Source organism: Populus alba, chromosome 19 (assembly GCF_005239225.2).
Source record: "Populus alba chromosome 19, ASM523922v2, whole genome shotgun sequence".
NCBI classification, from domain to species: domain Eukaryota; kingdom Viridiplantae; phylum Streptophyta; class Magnoliopsida; order Malpighiales; family Salicaceae; genus Populus; species Populus alba.
This window is the reverse complement of record NC_133302.1, coordinates 13,723,981-13,740,966: the sequence shown is the minus strand read 5'-3', so window position 1 is coordinate 13,740,966 and position 16,986 is coordinate 13,723,981. Positions and strand designations below refer to the sequence as shown.

At 32.6% G+C, this 16,986-nt stretch overlaps 2 protein-coding genes across 5 annotated transcripts; one reads left to right on the top strand and one right to left on the bottom strand.

Moving 5' to 3' along the window:
• The first annotated feature begins 4,398 nt into the window (after nt 1-4,398).
• Nucleotides 4,399-5,458, top strand: LOC118028923 (uncharacterized). The gene is made up of 2 exons (XM_035032677.2): nt 4,399-4,630; nt 4,732-5,458. Exons 1-2 carry the CDS (start codon nt 4,526-4,528, stop codon nt 4,996-4,998), a joined length of 372 nt encoding a protein of 123 aa, XP_034888568.1. The 5' UTR covers nt 4,399-4,525; the 3' UTR covers nt 4,999-5,458.
• Nucleotides 5,459-8,510: 3,052 nt separating this feature from the next.
• Nucleotides 8,511-16,337, bottom strand: LOC118028924 (uncharacterized). 4 transcript variants are annotated; one of them, XM_073406871.1, is made up of 14 exons: nt 16,004-16,331; nt 15,335-15,457; nt 15,072-15,131; nt 14,877-14,972; nt 14,114-14,197; nt 13,916-14,034; nt 13,716-13,817; nt 11,903-12,016; nt 11,598-11,723; nt 11,410-11,476; nt 11,104-11,157; nt 10,908-10,997; nt 9,826-9,864; nt 8,511-9,156 (listed from the first exon to the last, which is right to left on the bottom strand). In XM_073406871.1, the coding sequence occupies exons 1-14, from the start codon at nt 16,025-16,027 to the stop codon at nt 9,040-9,042; spliced, it is 1,215 nt and encodes a 404-aa protein (XP_073262972.1). In that variant the 5' UTR covers nt 16,028-16,331; the 3' UTR covers nt 8,511-9,039. The 4 variants fall into 4 exon arrangements, with proteins under 4 accessions (XP_073262972.1, XP_034888569.1, XP_073262973.1 ...); XM_035032678.2 differs by having other exon boundaries at nt 11,611-11,667; nt 16,004-16,327; XM_073406872.1 differs by lacking the exons at nt 8,511-9,156; nt 9,826-9,864 and having other exon boundaries at nt 10,914-10,997; nt 11,582-11,723; nt 16,004-16,337.
• Nucleotides 16,338-16,986: the final 649 nt, after the last annotated feature.

The window sequence follows — 16,986 nt, the reverse complement described above, 5'->3', positions numbered from 1 at the left end:
GAGGGGAAAGATATGCAGAGACCGGGGGGCGGCGGCTAAATGTTATTTAAGGTTAGAAAAATATCATATTTATATTGTGTTTTTTTTTTTTTTAAATGCTGGATGGTTGAATCCGGTTCGGTTTGATTTAATCAGGTTTCAGACTTTAAAAACCAAAACCGAATAGAAGTAGAAATGTTTTATGATTTTTTAATCGGTTTTTTTTTGTTTGGTTTTTTTTTTTTTTTTTTTTTTTTTTTTAATCGGTTTATTAGTTTTTTTGCTCGCCCCTATTGATAACAATAAAAAATTATTTTTTTTTATAAATACATCATGTAAATATAATTTAAAGATAAATTTACAATAATCTTTTTCAAATATTATGAGATTAAAAATAAATAAAAATATTAATTACCATTTAAAAAAAAAGAGAGAGCTAAAATTTATTAAAAAAAAAGCAAGAGATATGGTTTTAATTGAAATTTAAATAAAAAAAAATCGGCAAAGTAAAATAAAAAAAAATACAAAATAAGAAAGGATATTAATTAAGATTTAAATAAAATAATTATAAAAAAACATTTAGAAAAAAAAAAAAAAAAACAGAGATAAGGGGCAATTGTGCTTGGAATCCTAAGTCAACGCTCCTAGCTAAATCCAAAATCCTAGATACATTTGAGCCTAAAAGCCTACGCACGCATGCCTTAGCTATTTTGTTTTTATACATATAAAGCTCTAGTTTTTCTAAATGAACTACAAGTGGTTTCCATTATGCTTTACACTATTTTTGAAAATCAAGGTTGCAAGTTTTTAGAACTTTAAATTCCATGTTCTAACTTGTTTTCACCAAAAACACACAAAAAAAAAAAAAAACACTTAGAAACCTTACTAAACTCATTTTTAACTCCAAAACAACCTCTAATCTCTAAAAAAAAAAAATAAAAAAAAAATTAAGGATCTTAATTTATTTTTTTCAATAATGAAAATCTACTTCATTGTATTTATCTTTCTAAAACAAATCCATGAATACCAAAATCAAAGTTATTAATAATTTGAAATCTAGTCATTCAAGATCTTTCTCCCTCCTAAATTTTTATTGCATCCGAACTCTTCTCTCTCAAGATCTAGGGACTGAGACGTGAACAAAATAAAGATTATTATCAAAACAAAAATATCTAAAAGAGAGGGACCAATTGTAAAAAAATTTAAAATTTTAGGTTTAACCTGCTTTCTCCATAACATGTCAAAGAGGTTTTGTTGCCGCCGAACTAGTAGACCCGGCTGTCTGAGTACAAGTTTCACTAACCACACAGATGTTATTCTAATCTAATTTAGTCCATGTCCACCAAACACTAGCACATTCAATGATTGCTAGAATGGTGTCAAGAGCAAACAAGCTTCCTCGTCATTTTGCCATCCAAGAAGACACCACATGGCAATAGAAATGATTATTTTCGTTTCTGTCTGGTTTTTATATAAAAAAAAATAACTAAACTAAAATTTTTTTTAAAAAAAAAACCAAAATCAAGTAAAATCAATCGAATTCAGTTAAGTTTAGTTTAGTTTGATTTTTTTAAACAAAAACTAGTTCAACATAATTTAATTTATTTTTTTAATTTAACTCAATTTTAACACAGTTTTGCTCGGTTTTGATGCACTAGCCTCTATTCCATTTCACAGACTTGTATAATTTTATTTTTTTTCTACTTGCATGTTGTTGTATGCACTGTTAACCAATCATGCTTGCTTGACACGTTTGGATAGCACGATGGTTGTCACGTGCTGCACTTGGAATGGTTGTCGTTTGGACTTAAGATTTGCTTTACTTTTGATGTTTGTTAATGGCGCAGCAATTTGGGCTCTGCCTTGCAACTTAAGCTCCGGTGGTGAAAAAAAAAAACATTTTGTTTTGTGCTTGAACGTTTGCCTAACCAATGGATTTACAATCTTTATCCATATCATGCTTGCATGCCTACTTTCTAACTTTATCCATCGTTAAGCATACGCTGCGGGTCATAAATTGTTTTTTTTTTAAAAAAAAAAAAAAACTTGAGTATTTATACTATTTTGATTTTTATTTTATATAAAAAAAATTATAAGTGTAAATGGAGAGAAACTACAAAAATTAAAAGATGGATTTAGATCAAGAGATTTGATCTTGTAAAATGAGATATTTATCCATTTGTGTTTACCGAACTTTTTTTTTTAAATCACTTTTTTTTTTTAAATCAATAAAAATAATAGAAATAAAAATACATGAAATCGAGTAAGTAAAATAAAGAGAGAGAAAACTATACAGTGCTGAACATATTAAAAATATTATTTTAAAATAATTATTTTTCTTACAAAACAAAACTTATATTTATAAAATAAAATAAAAAATCTGCAAAAGTTAAGTACAAAACAAAATAATTTCTTAAAAAACATTTATCTAAAAAAGGCTTGCAAAATTAGATAATGAGATCAAGACAAACCGATATAAAAGAAATTAAAGATAACCATAAAAAATTTTTTTTTTCTAAAAAAGGAATATATAATAATAAAATTATAAAATAAAATGAGGAAGTAAAGGAATTTCTAACCGTAATAACTCTTAAAACTTATGACTCGTGTCATTAGATCGAAAGCATAGAATATGGTAAAATCATGAAACTTAATCTCGAAACAAATCAAACACTAAAAAAATGTAACCAAGAAAAAAATCAACCACATAAAAAACATAATTAAAAAAAAAGGGTGAAAATTAAAATAAAAATTAAATTTTAGGGCATTAAAAATTGAAAAGAAAACAAAAAAAAAATCAAAATAATAAGGGTTAAATTGAAAAAAAAAAATTGATTGAAAGATGGAATTGAAAACCAATAATTTTAACAAAAGAGTAGAATGATGAAAATGAGAAATAAAAGGAATGAGAAGCGAAATGGAAAAAATAGTATATGATAAATTATAATTTAAGAATTAAATTGAAAATATAATTAATATTTTTAAGGCTAACAATAAAAAAAATATAAGGAATGAAAAAAGAAAACAAGGATGTATTTTCTGTTGGCTTTTATTTTTTCAATTAAATAAAAAATTAAAAATTTTATTACAGCAATTCACAAAAGACCGTGTCTGCTTAACATGTTTGCTTCACCATTTCTCAAATGTATGGGGGGAAAAAAAGGTGCATGGATGCAGAGTTTTCACTTTTAAGCAATTTCATATTGTTTTTGTTCTTTCCAATCATTGATACAGTGTTTTTTTTTGTCACTAATGAACATTTTCATGTAGATGGCGAGGTTTTTGAAATTTGTTTCCACGTGTATATATTTTGATTTGACCTGGTCAATCCTTGCTTAGCTGTGAAATGACAATAATTGTGGACCCCGTACGCATTGACTTGTACGTCTGCATTCCACCGTCAAAAAGCCATGCCAAGGCCTCAAAGAAACTGAATTATTTATTTATTTATTTTTAACCTGGCAAAAATTCTCTTAAGAGGCCCAAAGTTGGGCTTGGTGGGCCCTGGCCTAGCAAAAATAAACAGAACCTGATTTAGGTCCGGCTGAAACCGAGCCCGTTCCAAGCCATTAACATCATGACACTTGTTATCTATACCTTGACAATATGTTTGGGAGTAGGAATGTAATGGTTATTATTTTTTAAAAATTATTTTTGATATCAGCCATCAAAATGATTTGAAAATACAAAAAAATATTAATTTAAAATAAGAAAAAAAATAAAAAATAATTTTTTTTTAATAGTGTTTTTGAACGCAAAAACAAACAGGGCTAATTTTTTAGAGAATCTAAACTCAGTGTTTTTTTAATTAAATTAATATTCTTTTAATATTAAAACTAAAATAAGATTTAAAAAATATTATTTTAATTTCTTTTCTTAAATAACACATTACGGCATACAATCAGAATTTTTAAATCTGACCCAAGACTCGGGTTATGGGTTTTATCTGGATTACCCGGGTCAACTTTAATTTTTTTATAAATCAAAACGATATCGTTTTGGTTAAAAAAATAATCAATTGGTTGCAACTGAGTTTTTAGCTAGGTTTTTCCTGTTCAAAATAGGTTATCAGGTCAACTAAGTTTTTAATTTTCTTTATTTTTTTTAAACCCAACCGATTTTAGCTCAAGGTTAGTCGGGTTCTAAGTCGATTTGTCGGATTGGATTTTAAGACTGTGCATGATTAATAAACTAGAGATTCTCTTTCTCCATCTGAACCCTCACTTTATTTTTATGTTTTAAAGATATTATTAAAAGAAATTTAAATTTTTTATTTAAAATTATTTTTAAAATATTTTTAAATTCAGTTTGAAAATAAATTTAAAAAAATATTATTTTAATATAAAAACATTTTAAACCTTGATCGCGGTACCAAACATCCCGTAGTCCTTAGCAGCTGGAAACCAAAACAAACCCATCAACCGTAACACCAAGTAACATTTAATGATGCGCCAAATCAAACACTTGTTCTAGTACATATACAGCTCAAAACCCCAATTGCCAATTCCCACATATTTCAAAAGCCTCGTGAAAAACCCATCTCATCATGTCTGCTTATGGGGTCTCTTTACCTCTCATGCTCCTCCTCCTCCTCCTCCTCCTCCTAGCTAATGTGATCGATTACAATGAGGCAAGTACAAGCACAGGCCAGGTGAGTGTTGTTTCTTTCCATATTCCCCTCTTAATTCGTAGATCCCTTTGCTTTTCATGTCTAAATTGGTGTTTGTGGATTGAATTTTTGTTGATTTGGAGGTAAATGGGTCTGCAACAACAAGTAATGAGATGGTGCCGTTGATGGAGCCACTGAAGGTTACGGAGATAAGAATGATGATGAATGAGACCAGGAGAAGATTGAATGGTTTTCAGATATGTGCAATGTGCACTTGCTGTGGAGGTGCTAAGGGGGTTTGCTTGCCATCTCCTTGTTGCTATGCCATCAATTGCAACATTCCAAACAGGCCCTTTGGTTTCTGTTCCTTCACTCCCAAGACCTGTAATTGCCTCAGATGCCATCTCTAGTTCTTGTGCTTTTTCTTGATCCTGTTGCAAGTGTGAGCGGGGGGAGGAGAATACCTGTTCTTAGATTTGTTTGTTTATAATTTTGTTTATTGCTGCTATCATACCAGTATATGATAGGGTCACTGTTAGTGTTTGGGTGTTGCTATTTCCAGGTAAAGCGTTGTTGCTATTTCCAGGCAAGGTAAAGGGTTGTTGCTACTTCCGGTGGGAAGTGTGTATAATTTTTTAAGGAAGTTGCAACAACGCCTTCTGAGTGGAGACAGCAGACAAGGTTAGTATTTTAGCAATTTATGGATATTTGGAGAAGAATTGTTCTTATGTTTACCAAACCATTGGGGTTTGTGACAATCCAAGTAGTTGCCTTTAAGAATATATTAAATCTCAGTGCTCAGTAGTGCTGGTCTGGTACTCTCGACAAAGGATTAAGATTCACCATATCTTAATTTATTTGTTATTATTATTTTTTGTTTGTTCCCTGTCAACGTGAAAAATCTCAAATGCCCACTAATGTTCTTGCTGGAATATGTTTGTTCTCGACCTATGGCTGCCTTCTTTTGTGTCTTCACTCTTCAGCCTCTTCTTTGATCTTGCATATGCTGTTTTGTTGCTTCTTCTCCATGTTTAAAGCATACAAGAACAGCTCGTTAACCAATTAGCATGTTTGCTCTGGCAATGGCCCTGTAGTGGGGCTAGCTATATAGAATCATTTTGCATATTTTATGCTCTTAATGCCCTGCTGCCAAGCTCCAGCAGATGATGTGAGGGTGCCCTCGAGCGCATGATGGTCTTGAATTACCAATAAATAGGTTAGTGCTAAACGGTGCTGTAAAAGCTCTTATGTAGATAGGGTTTTTATAGTGGGTTGATATGATGATATTAATGCATGGAGGTGCTGATAGCGATAATAGCAAGGTGGGTGGAAGATGGGTAGGAGGCAATTAAGTCTAGTAGCAAGTAGCAACTAGTTGCTGAGATTTTAAGGTGGAGGGGGGCCTTATGAGTTATAATCATAGATTGACCATTTATAATGTCTCCTTTTTTACATAAAAACAGAAATATTGAGCTGAATTTTGTTTTTTATTATTTGAACAAATTTATTAAGAGCTGTTTCTGTTTGGTTTAGTGGTAAGGCCGTACATTTTTAAAAAACTTGAAATTTTTATATTGGTTTTGTAATCATTTTAGAGTGTTTGTTTTGTAGATAGCTTTTATGATTGTGATTTTTTAAAAAGTGTAGTTAGCTATTGTAAGTTGGATTTAGATACGTGTTTGGTAAAAATTATGGCTGAAGTTTATATATAGCAAAAAAATATGTATAAAATGTTTAGCCAGTTGTGTTTGGAAGTGTGGTTGCGGTTGCTTTTTAAAAGTGTTTTTTACTTGAAAATGCATTAAAATAATATATTTTTTTATTTTTTAAAAATTAATTTTGATATCAACGCAAAAACAAAATATTAATCTGAAGAAAAAATAAATAAGAAGTTTTTAATTTATTTAAAAAATGTTTTCGAAACGTAAAAATAAACAGATTTAAGAAATTTTTATGAAATTCAAATAAAAAAAATATCTAAAAATTATTATATAAAAATTGTGTTTTAAATTTAATTTTAGTAGATCTCATGGTATAAAATATAGTATAAAATATTGTTTTTTTGGTTATCAAACATGTTACTGTGTTTGTTTTGCCACTAGCATAAAAAGTAACGAAAAACAAACACAGCCTAATACTCTTTTGGAAAAATAAAAATCCAATACGCAAACAGTAGGGCTCGTGAGCATGTAGACATGGTAGTAGGGTTTGCAGCCACACCGGCGTTTGGTGCATTGAGAAGAGTGTTTTGAGAATCTTATTGAGCTGATATATGACGAAACCCATGTGCTGTCTCAAGGCCAAACAGCGATGAAATTGTTTCTTATGAATATTGGATGTTCAAGGCTCGCATGGCATGCGTGCCCGTATCATTATTGCACTCTGCAGGCACACACTAACACTCATCAATTTATAATATTTTCTCCTTTCTTCTTTATTAAATCACAATTTCCTTGAAGAGAAAGCTAAGAATTAATGCTGAATCATCATCATAGGTTAAACCACTCCTTCTATCTTTATCTACTTCCAGATGATAAGAGTTTCCTCTATGAGAAGTGGTTTAGTCCAGGTTGAGTAAAAAAAACTGATTAAACTGAAAAAATAAATAACCAAAAAATCAAATTGTGACAAAAAACTGATTAAATTCGATTAAAATTTAATAAAAAAATCAATTAGTTTGGTTCGGTTTTGGTTTTACAAGTCTAGAACCGAAAAAACTGAACTAAACCAGGAAAAATTGAGCCCAAACCCAGCCAAAATCAAGCCGAATCGAAAAAACCAAGTTAAACTAGTTTGAATCGATTTTTATCTTAAAAAACCGAATCGAAACCAGTTGGTTTGAACTGGTTTTAGTTTTTTTTTTAAATTTTTTTTGGTTTGGTGACTTTTTTTTAATGAAAATCAAATCAAACTGAAAATAATCACCTTTAATTTAGTGATTCCTTTCCCTTTTTTTTCTTTTTTGTATTTACCTTTTCTTTTCCCTGCTATTGAATTTAAGATGAGTTTATTGTGCAATTAATTTCATGCAAATTAGTTGTTTTTCAAAAAATATCTGTACATAAAAAGTGGATGAGTTTATTGTACAGTTCATAATAGGCACAAGGCATGTAGGTTTGAGGCCAAGTTGAGGCTTAGAACCCTTTATTTATTATTTATAACAAGGTTGACAGAGGGACCAATTTTGTCTTTGTAATGAATTTTGATAGAGGCATGAAATAATGACAAAATTGAGACAAAAGGAGATCCGTCCTAATTAGTACAAAATTAATATATACTACATGCTATGATCGCACTTTGTTGTGGGTTGAAATTTTATTTTATGTTTTTTAAAAAAGAAGAATGATTAACATGGTTTTTTTATAAAAAAATATTTTTTCTTTTCAACCAAAAAAATGAATATGCATACAACATTTTTTTTATATATATAGAAAACACTAAAAAACAAATCTGGGAGAAATTAAAAAAAAAATTGATAAAAAAAACATCCCAAGTTAATTTAGGATGAAATTGATCTAAAAATTTTTAATTTTAAAAATTATTTTTCATCTAAACAACAAAAAAAATTGGCGTGTGTAAGCATTTTTTATTTTTATTTTTTAAAAAAAGTCTAACAAAAGGAGGATTTCTTACTTGAAGTGTGTGTGTATATATATATAAAACCAAAAAAATAATAAAATGATTAATTAATTTTTTTTAATCTGAAAAATCATCATCTGAAAAAATGATTTTTAAAATTTCTTTAAAGGGTATTGGAGTAATTACACTATGCATGAAAGACTATAAAACCCTTCCATGCCAGTATTTTTTTAATTTCTTTCAAGAGTAATGTAATATTTTAACTTTTACTTTTCTCATTTTACCTGATGACCAATGGATCCCTATATAAAGACAACTCTACTCCCAAAACCAAAGGTTAATCTTTTTAGTGGAGGGTAAAAGGATAATTTTATTGTAGGTAATAAAATGAAAAAAACCAAATGCATGTCAATTCTTACAAATTGAATTATTGGGAAGCAAGTGCTGTAAAGCTAAGCATTGTAGAAATTATTGATCCCCGGTCTCCCAGTATGAACACCTTCACTAAAATCAGTCTCCATCACCTGTATTCATCAACTTTACAGCTGCCAAATTACAGGTCTAGCGAGGCTGGTTTCTTCTTCACATCAATGTGAATGCTCTTTGATTAATTCACGCCTTGCTTGTACGTATCCTTCACCATTTACGTGACCTGACTCACACACCACAATATACAAACGAAGACAGATCCCTAACTTTGCTTTTATTTATATTGCATGTTGCCATTAATTCTCCTGTCAATCACGACCCCGGAGCTTCTGATCTCTGTATCTTGTTTGTTCCAGGCCTCTTGCCTCTGCAGAATATAATATATATACATATATAATGAATGTACGATGGAGCATGGTGTCCACAGCTTCATGGACATGCAGCTAGCTGCTTTCTTTCACTGCCTCTTTGTATGGATCTATCCAGCATTGATCCTCTTCAACCGCCTCTTTCCATCGCTTTTGAAAAATTCTCAGCTCGATCAAGGACTGCCTCCTCACCTGCAATGGGCATCGAGGATAGGTTTATGTTCCAGAGATATGTTAGAATTGGTACAACCTGCAAGTTCTGCCATCATCCTGCTTCTTTTTTTTTCCGACCCCTCTTCCTTTTCCTTGTAACGTTAACTGCATTTTGTGCCTAAGACGCCCGATAAGTGCTTCTATTTAGAAATGGAAGACATGGGCAGTAATCTCAACACCTACGTACATTGATGAAGACAATTTCTAAGAATAGAACAATGTCCTACTAGGGAGAGAAACGTTTCTGAAACTACGAGGTTAATAGGCTCTTAGAATTGGTACAACCTGCAAGTTATCATGCTTTAACTGCATTTTGTGCCTAAGACGATAAGTGCTTCTATTTTAATGTACATTGAAATGGAAGACATGGGCGGTAATCTCAACACCTACGTACATTGATGAAGACAATTTCTAAGAATAGAACAATGTCCTACTAGGGAGAGAATCGTTTCTAAAACTACGAGGTTAATAGGCTCTAGACTTTAGTGACAGGCTGAATGCCTAACAAGCTCTCGAGATCCACTATGTTTGTACCTCCGAACGAAGTCAACGATATGTCGAGTGATGAAATTGAAATGAAGAGGGATGATTTTCAACCACTAGACAAAAATAGACAATTTGAAATCGTTTGCATTGATATGTACTTACTTCCAATCTAGGATCTGTTTTCTGTGAACGAGAAGGCTCCTGCAATACAGAGATGAAAAATCCATTTATATAGAACGATCAAACAAGGAGAGAATCCACATCAAAGGCATGGTATATGTCACACTTGTCAGATTCTCTGTTTCATGAGAAGGGCAATCAAGCATGATGAGGAGTGATTTTAACTTCTAAAACAAGAGAAGTGGTATTTGCAGTTACAGCATAAAGAATCTCTTGGATCCTCTGGCATGCTTGTAGCTCTAGACAAAATCAATATTAGGTCTAGGTATAGAAAGTTGAATAAGAAGGGATGCTTTTCAACTTCTCGTGAAACTTGACAATTGAAATCATTTTCAACAGATAAATTTTTCGTTAAAACTTGCTTTCATTCCATGACCTGTTTTTTTGTGAATGATGCGGTGTCTTCACAACAGGTACATAAACACTACATTCATGTCAATGATCAAACAAGGAGTGCGAAAGTTCACATGGTGAAGACTCATTCAAAATGGCAAAAAGAAAATTTTTTATTGTTTGTAATGGCTTGGGTTGGCCATGGCACAAGCACGCGAGAGAGCATCTGCTTGTTAGGAGGGATCCTAGGAATCGAGGAGCACACTAGCTGTAAGTATTGGCCCATCAAAAATTCGAAGAGAACAAGTAAATTCATCCATGAGAATCATAGGTAATTTACAATTTCTTTTACGATGAATGAAGAAAATTTACTAGCAAGGTAATTTACCATTTCATCAGTACGACAATTCTTAATTCATCATTTTCTGAAAATTATAGGTGCAAGTTCAAATCCAACCCACAATTTTCTCAGACCAACCTCGCATTTCTTTGTTCTGTTTGCTAAATTTTTTATGAACTCTGGAAAGAAAGACTGGCATCCGTCGAAAAAATCATACTACAACTAAACCTGTTCTTTAAAAACCGTCTTATGCTTATGCTTGCATCATATGTGTGTGCCCTTGAAGTGATTTGATGCACCAGATGTGGCAATAATAATCTCATGTAACACCAAAAGCTTAGACGAGAAAACTCTAGCAACAAAATCTGCATGACCGTGAAAGATTTCTAACCTCATTTTCAACCACACCTCCAAGTGTTGGGTGACCATAATGGACTATGTACTCCGCATCCACAATACCAATATTTTTTGTTCGATCACCCTATCAAAACGTTGGCCAGTAGGATTTCTGGTAAGTATACATGTTGGAAGGAGCAAAAGAGAGTGTCTAGATAACGTTGAGAAAGGGGAAAAAGATAGTAGCTTGCCTGAGAACAGTAACCAAGCTGATAGTCTAGACCCCATGCATGGATCAAGTCATTCTGCAAAATAAATTTAGCATAAAAGATGTGTGATAGCATCAGAATCCATGAAACCGGGTAACAAGTGTGATAAAGAATATAAGAGCCCATGAAAAGTAGCAGTCCATGACAGCATTCATCACTTTCTGATATGAATAAGCAGCCCCTGATGCAATACTGTGATATTTCTAGAAGACAGAAAAACGGAGATACACATCCACATACTGATGTAAGAACAGAATAATAATAATAAAAAGCTCTTCAATAAAACACCTGGATCATATACCACACACAGCGCCAAGCAGCTCTCGAGAAAACAGGGGCCATCATTTCCACCCACCTGTAATTTAGATCTTCAGCTTAGTTTTGTCAAGAGAAACAATTAAATCCCATGTAAAGGATGGGATTATTAGCTTCCTTGGAAAAATACAAATAAACTACTCACAGATATGTAACATAACTGAATTTTTTTACCCTGTGCATGGAGGAGCGGTACTATTTCCATCACAAATACCAGGCTTGTAAGTCCTTCTGATAACAATGAACATATGCCATCAGAGAGGAATAAGCACTGCAGTACAGAAAATCTGCATGTGTATAGTTCAAAGTAACAGTAACATTCCAAAATGAACATGTTCATATCCCAAAATGAAGGAGCTCATGGTCCAACATTGTCAAGAAAAATTTAACCGATCAAGGTCAGATGGTAAGTACCGATTACTGCACATAATCATTAAAAGGAGGAAAAAAGAGGTTACACAAGAACCTGTGCACTCCTGATTTGCTTGCCCGGACAGTAATTTGCTGATGTACCAGAGATTTATAATCAAGGGCTGGCTGTGATATATGAAGCCCTTCACTTTTAACAATTGAAACATACCTAGCAATGTAAAATAAGTTCAAAGAAAAAAGATGTTTGAGCATTGGAAATATGAACCGCCATATCATGAATTTATAGTTTGTTATCTCTGCATGCTTCCAACTTTATCATTGCTCACAAAATGTCCTTTTTTCCTTTAAATATTACATTTAAAGAAACAAAGCAGCAAGATGGTGGATCGCTATGAGCTGAAGATGGTGGTAAAAGACCGCTACTTGAAACTATCAAAGCTGAATTGTGATGACCAACAGAAACATATGTATTTTCATCTTATTTTATTTACTCGTTTAGTCTTTAATAAGGAATGCCTTCTTTTTACTGTTCAAGCCTTGTTTTTCTTCTCTGAAATGCTTCTCTCATTTGCAATGGAACACACATCATGTACACATGCATTTGCACACACAGGCAAACAAATTGCTAAATTTGCATAGCGCAAAATAAAATCACGTTCCTTTTCCCCAAAGCATGCATTTAGGTGATGCTAAATAATCTCACAATGAATAGATGATCACAGGTAGCAAATAATGGTAAATACTCTCTCGACTCCCACCAGCATTTAGATGATGAATTACTGCATCTCATGAAATCTAAGAAAATGGAAATTCAGCTGGCAAAACACACTGCAAATTGTACAGAATAGGCATATATCATTTGACAAGTTCTCAGCCTTCACAAGAAACTTGTGATCTTGTCTATGTTGAGTCCTGGAATCCCGCGGAAGCTCCTCATAAACCCCAAAAGATGGGTCCATTGCAATATAATACCTATGAATATAGCTAATACCCTTCCTGGAGCCTTAACTATTTGATGTTCATGAGAGTAACCATGCAGCTAGAAAAACTAAGTTTTTAGGCACCGGGGAAAAATCATCATCTGAATCCTGTTAAGCCCTTGGAGAAAAATCAATAGCTGAAGGCAAGCCTTCCGCTCAGATTTCTGTGAAGGACATCACACCACATTACCAACTGAGGCCAATATTTCTAATCATTCAATGTTAATGTATGTTGAAGCTGATAACTATCCTCAGTACCTAATGGCTTGTGTTTCCTGAATGCTTATATTAAAAAAAAAAAAAAAAAAAAAACAGAGCTTATTCTTTCATATATAACCAGTAGTCAAGTTTTGGTCGATAATCATGAGATTTAATTATTGCCTTTAAATCTGATGCATGTTACGTAAGACAGAAGAATCCAGTCACTCTATCAAACTCAGTGCATATGGCCATCATTTCCTTGCATCTAGGAATAAACTAAACTCTAAAAATGAGTAATTGACTCAATTTCAAAATATTCAGACACAGAGCAGTATCTCAGCCTTTGAATAGGGATATCTCAGGGGCTTTTCAAACTCTTTGAACTTTTCCAGGGGCAGTAAGACTTCTCGCCTTCAAGCCATCTAAAGTTCACGAGACAGAAGGATAAACACTTCCAAGTTTGAAGATTACAGGCTAGAAACTTCAACAACATTTTACCTTTTTCACTCCCTCTACAATTATGGACAAGCTTCAATTAGGACTACATGATTACATGGTAACCGGCACACGACTTATTTCAACATTTTGTCCACTTCAAGTACTGGAAAGAGTTAATGTTCAGATGAACACTAGGATTTTATTGGTCCTAGAATTAAAGCCTTTAAAAATTGAGGTTTTCTTATATATATAATTTAAAGAAAGAAGTGAGACATGCAATTAACATACTGTTTAGGATTGAAGTTTTCGACTCCAAGGTCCTCATCCCAAAGGAAAATGTAATTGCATGCAGCAACTATATCAGGATGCAAGAACCTCTTTGCAAACCACCTAGTCATCATCAAAAACAAAAACCCAGTAAAGATTTATTTAGGTAATTTAATTTCTACAAGTAATGATCAATGGATCCCAGGGCCAGGACAACTCACCATTTAGTTTGATTACGGGCAGAAACGTGTATAACACGATCATTCCACTCAAAATCTCTCCATTCATCAACAATACCATCATAATGGAAAAGCATCACAGAAAAGTTGCTCGAGAGAAACTGAAAAATTGAATAAATATTAAAACAGAGAAGTAAGAGAAAAACTACGAATATAAAAGTTGACTTGTAGTATTCATACCTTTTTTACCATCTTATTGACAAGATCTCTTTGCGTTATTCCAACAGCCACAGCCAATAGGTTTATTGGAGAATTTTCATCATTCTGTCCAAACCAGATGCAATTTTTTAACATGTTGAAATCAAAGAAACAACAAGGCAAAGCACAATAGCCAAATATTAATCAAGCAAAATCAGCAGCAAGAGAAAATTGATGTTATATGTTTCCATTAAGCAAACATTTTAGTATGACAAATATCTCCAGCTTCCATTTCCAGCGAAATGGAGAAGCACGTATTCTTGTTCAACCAAAAAGTGTATCTGTGATAGTACTTATACATGTAATAAGTCGCATTTAACAGTCAAATAATCATCTGTGGTTGCTCTAGCTTCACAGCTAGTAAGCTATATATGAACTGAGAATTAGAAGAAAACAGGCTAAGAAGTCTCAAGATCTATGAGCCACATCTGAAACATTTATTTTATAAAGTTCATTCGTTATAGAAGTTAACTTACAGCATGAAGGTTTTAGAAAGTTGCAATTCTAGGAAGATTATGTCACAGTCCCTAAACAAACGTATGGAAACACATTAAACTTTTCAACATTCGTGCAACCAATGTTGGCAAACCCATGGCAGAGTTAATGCAGTCACATGTAAATGTCCATCTTGAAAACTTGTAGAGATGAGATTAAATGGTGACAGTAATTAATGATCAGTCACAAGAATTGACTTTCTGAGAAATGAATGATCAGTCACTCCGTCATGGAGCTCATAAACTTTTACCTTTGGAAAGCCCCATAGCGGCCTCATTTGAAAGTTAGAAGTCTTTGAGACAATCCCTTCAGGTAAGGACTCACTTCCAGGAGGCCTGCACTGATTCTAAAATATACAGAACCATGTAAGAAACAAAACCCATCAACTGCTTTTGAAGGAAAATTATCTAAACAACTAAACTTGCAGGAAAAAAAAATGCACAACCTTGCAATTGCTGAATTTAAAATTCTGAAAAGTATCAGCTATTCCCCATCTTGATAATCTCTGCAGGACAGACTCATAAGCATCCAACAAAGTTAATACTTGTCTATTAGGTAGAAAAAAGACCATAAAACAAGATAATGAGAAGCAGCTGGATTACAAATTAAGGATCCATTTTGATATATCAGCGCAGAACGATGGTAACAAGCAATGGTTAACTTGAAGAAATATTGAAAATTCAATGAAAGCAGTACTAAACTGATTACCTCTTTGTAATCTGGAGCTATGAAAGCATATAGTGCAAAGAAAATAAGAAAAAGAAAAGAAGCAGCAGGAAAAACGCTACACCAATGTGATCTCCTACTCTTCGAATCCGAAGGCAGGGATACCTGAAAAGATATATATATATATATATATATATATATATATATATATATATATATAACAAACAAAACAAATAATAACAAAGTCATTAAAGAACAACGAGTTCACTACACACCACGCATACATGCATGTAATTGTAAAGCGATATGTCTTTATTTATATACATGCATACAAATATGGTACAGAAAGCCATTAGTTAAGATCCCGCCAAAGGGAGTGCTCCATAAGTTATATTATGTCGCCTCTCTTGACCGTCAAAGGCAAGCCAAGTTACTTCTCATTGCCCTGAAACGAGTTTTTGAGCTGCAAATTCATGATGATGATGATGATTGTTTTAATTCTTTCCTTGCTTTCTTTGATTATGGCAGGAAAGGAAAAGAAAAAGAAAGCTTTTGGTAAAAGGGAAAAGCTTATAGAATCAAGATATTCATCCATCATCACGATGCCTTGTTGAATCCAGCGGTATCCATGACCCCTGGCCCTCAATAATACATAACACGATGTTTTCTTCTTCTTAAAAACCATAAGAGAGATCAGAGATGACTACTTACAGGAGGAATAACGAGTGCCTTCATATTTCGTTTATTTCACGAGAATCAAAATTAACAAAAAGCAATATCCATGAGCTCGATCTTTATATGTTGTTGGGTGGTGAAAGCGTCTTCAATTTAATGTTTTTCGATCGATCATCAAAGAGCGTGAGCGTGTCTTGTGCTGCATAGACAGTTTCTACTTTCTCTTCGAAACCGACAACAACGAAAGGCAAAGGATAGGATAACTGTTAATCTAACTAAGAAGACATGATGAGGTTTTTTTTACAAGGTTTTGTTTTGTTCAAGTCCACGACACAGACACAGTAGGAGGGAGTGGACACTGGACAGGGTGAGAAAAATTAAAATGCAGCAAGACAAAAAAGGGAGGCCCGCATAGTACGGAGTGGTGGAGAATATGCGTTTCATTTATCATAAAATGACAGTTACTGCCACCTCTCGAAAGTCGAAACCGCCACCCGTGGCCCTCTTTTGCTGTTTTCTTTTTCTTTTTCTTTTTGGCCTCAATTCTGAAACTGAATCTTCGTTTTTTTTTTTTTTATTGGGTTAATGTTTAAGTAAGTCCTTGTATTTTTAATTTGTGTTTAAAAGGTATTTTTATTTTATATACAACCTTATAAGTCATATTCTTGTCGTCCTTACATTCGTGGTCTCTAAATCTTTTTAATATTTATTTTTTGGTGCTCATACTTTACAACAAATTCAGTTTGGTCCCTAAAATGGCTTATTCTTTCAATCCTCCCTATATGTCAAGTTGCTAACTTAATCAATAATAATCAAATTATTTCTATGGGTTGACCGAAAAGGTAAGAATGGGATGGATTTAAAAACTTGTACATGTTAAAAAAAAAAAAAACTTTTGTTTCATTCAATATCATATGTATCATAATTTTTTTTTTCTGTTTTTACTTTGTTTTTCTCTTATATTATCACAAATATATTATTTTTCAGTAATTTTCTTCATGATATCATATCTGTATTAT

Coding starts and splice junctions, on each gene's coding strand:
- LOC118028924 (XM_073406871.1), bottom strand. CDS start 16,027: ATGAAGGCACTCGTTATTCCTCCT. Junction 15,132..15,334: donor TAGCTCCAGATTACAAAGAG/GTAATCAGTTTA, acceptor TCTGTCCTGCAG/AGATTATCAAGATGGGGAAT. Junction 14,973..15,071: donor TTAAATTCAGCAATTGCAAG/GTTGTGCATTTT, acceptor TGTATATTTTAG/AATCAGTGCAGGCCTCCTGG.
- LOC118028923 (XM_035032677.2), top strand. CDS start 4,526: ATGTCTGCTTATGGGGTCTCTTTACCTCTCATGCTCCTCCTCCTCCTC. Junction 4,631..4,731: donor CAAGTACAAGCACAGGCCAG/GTGAGTGTTGTT, acceptor GTTGATTTGGAG/GTAAATGGGTCTGCAACAAC.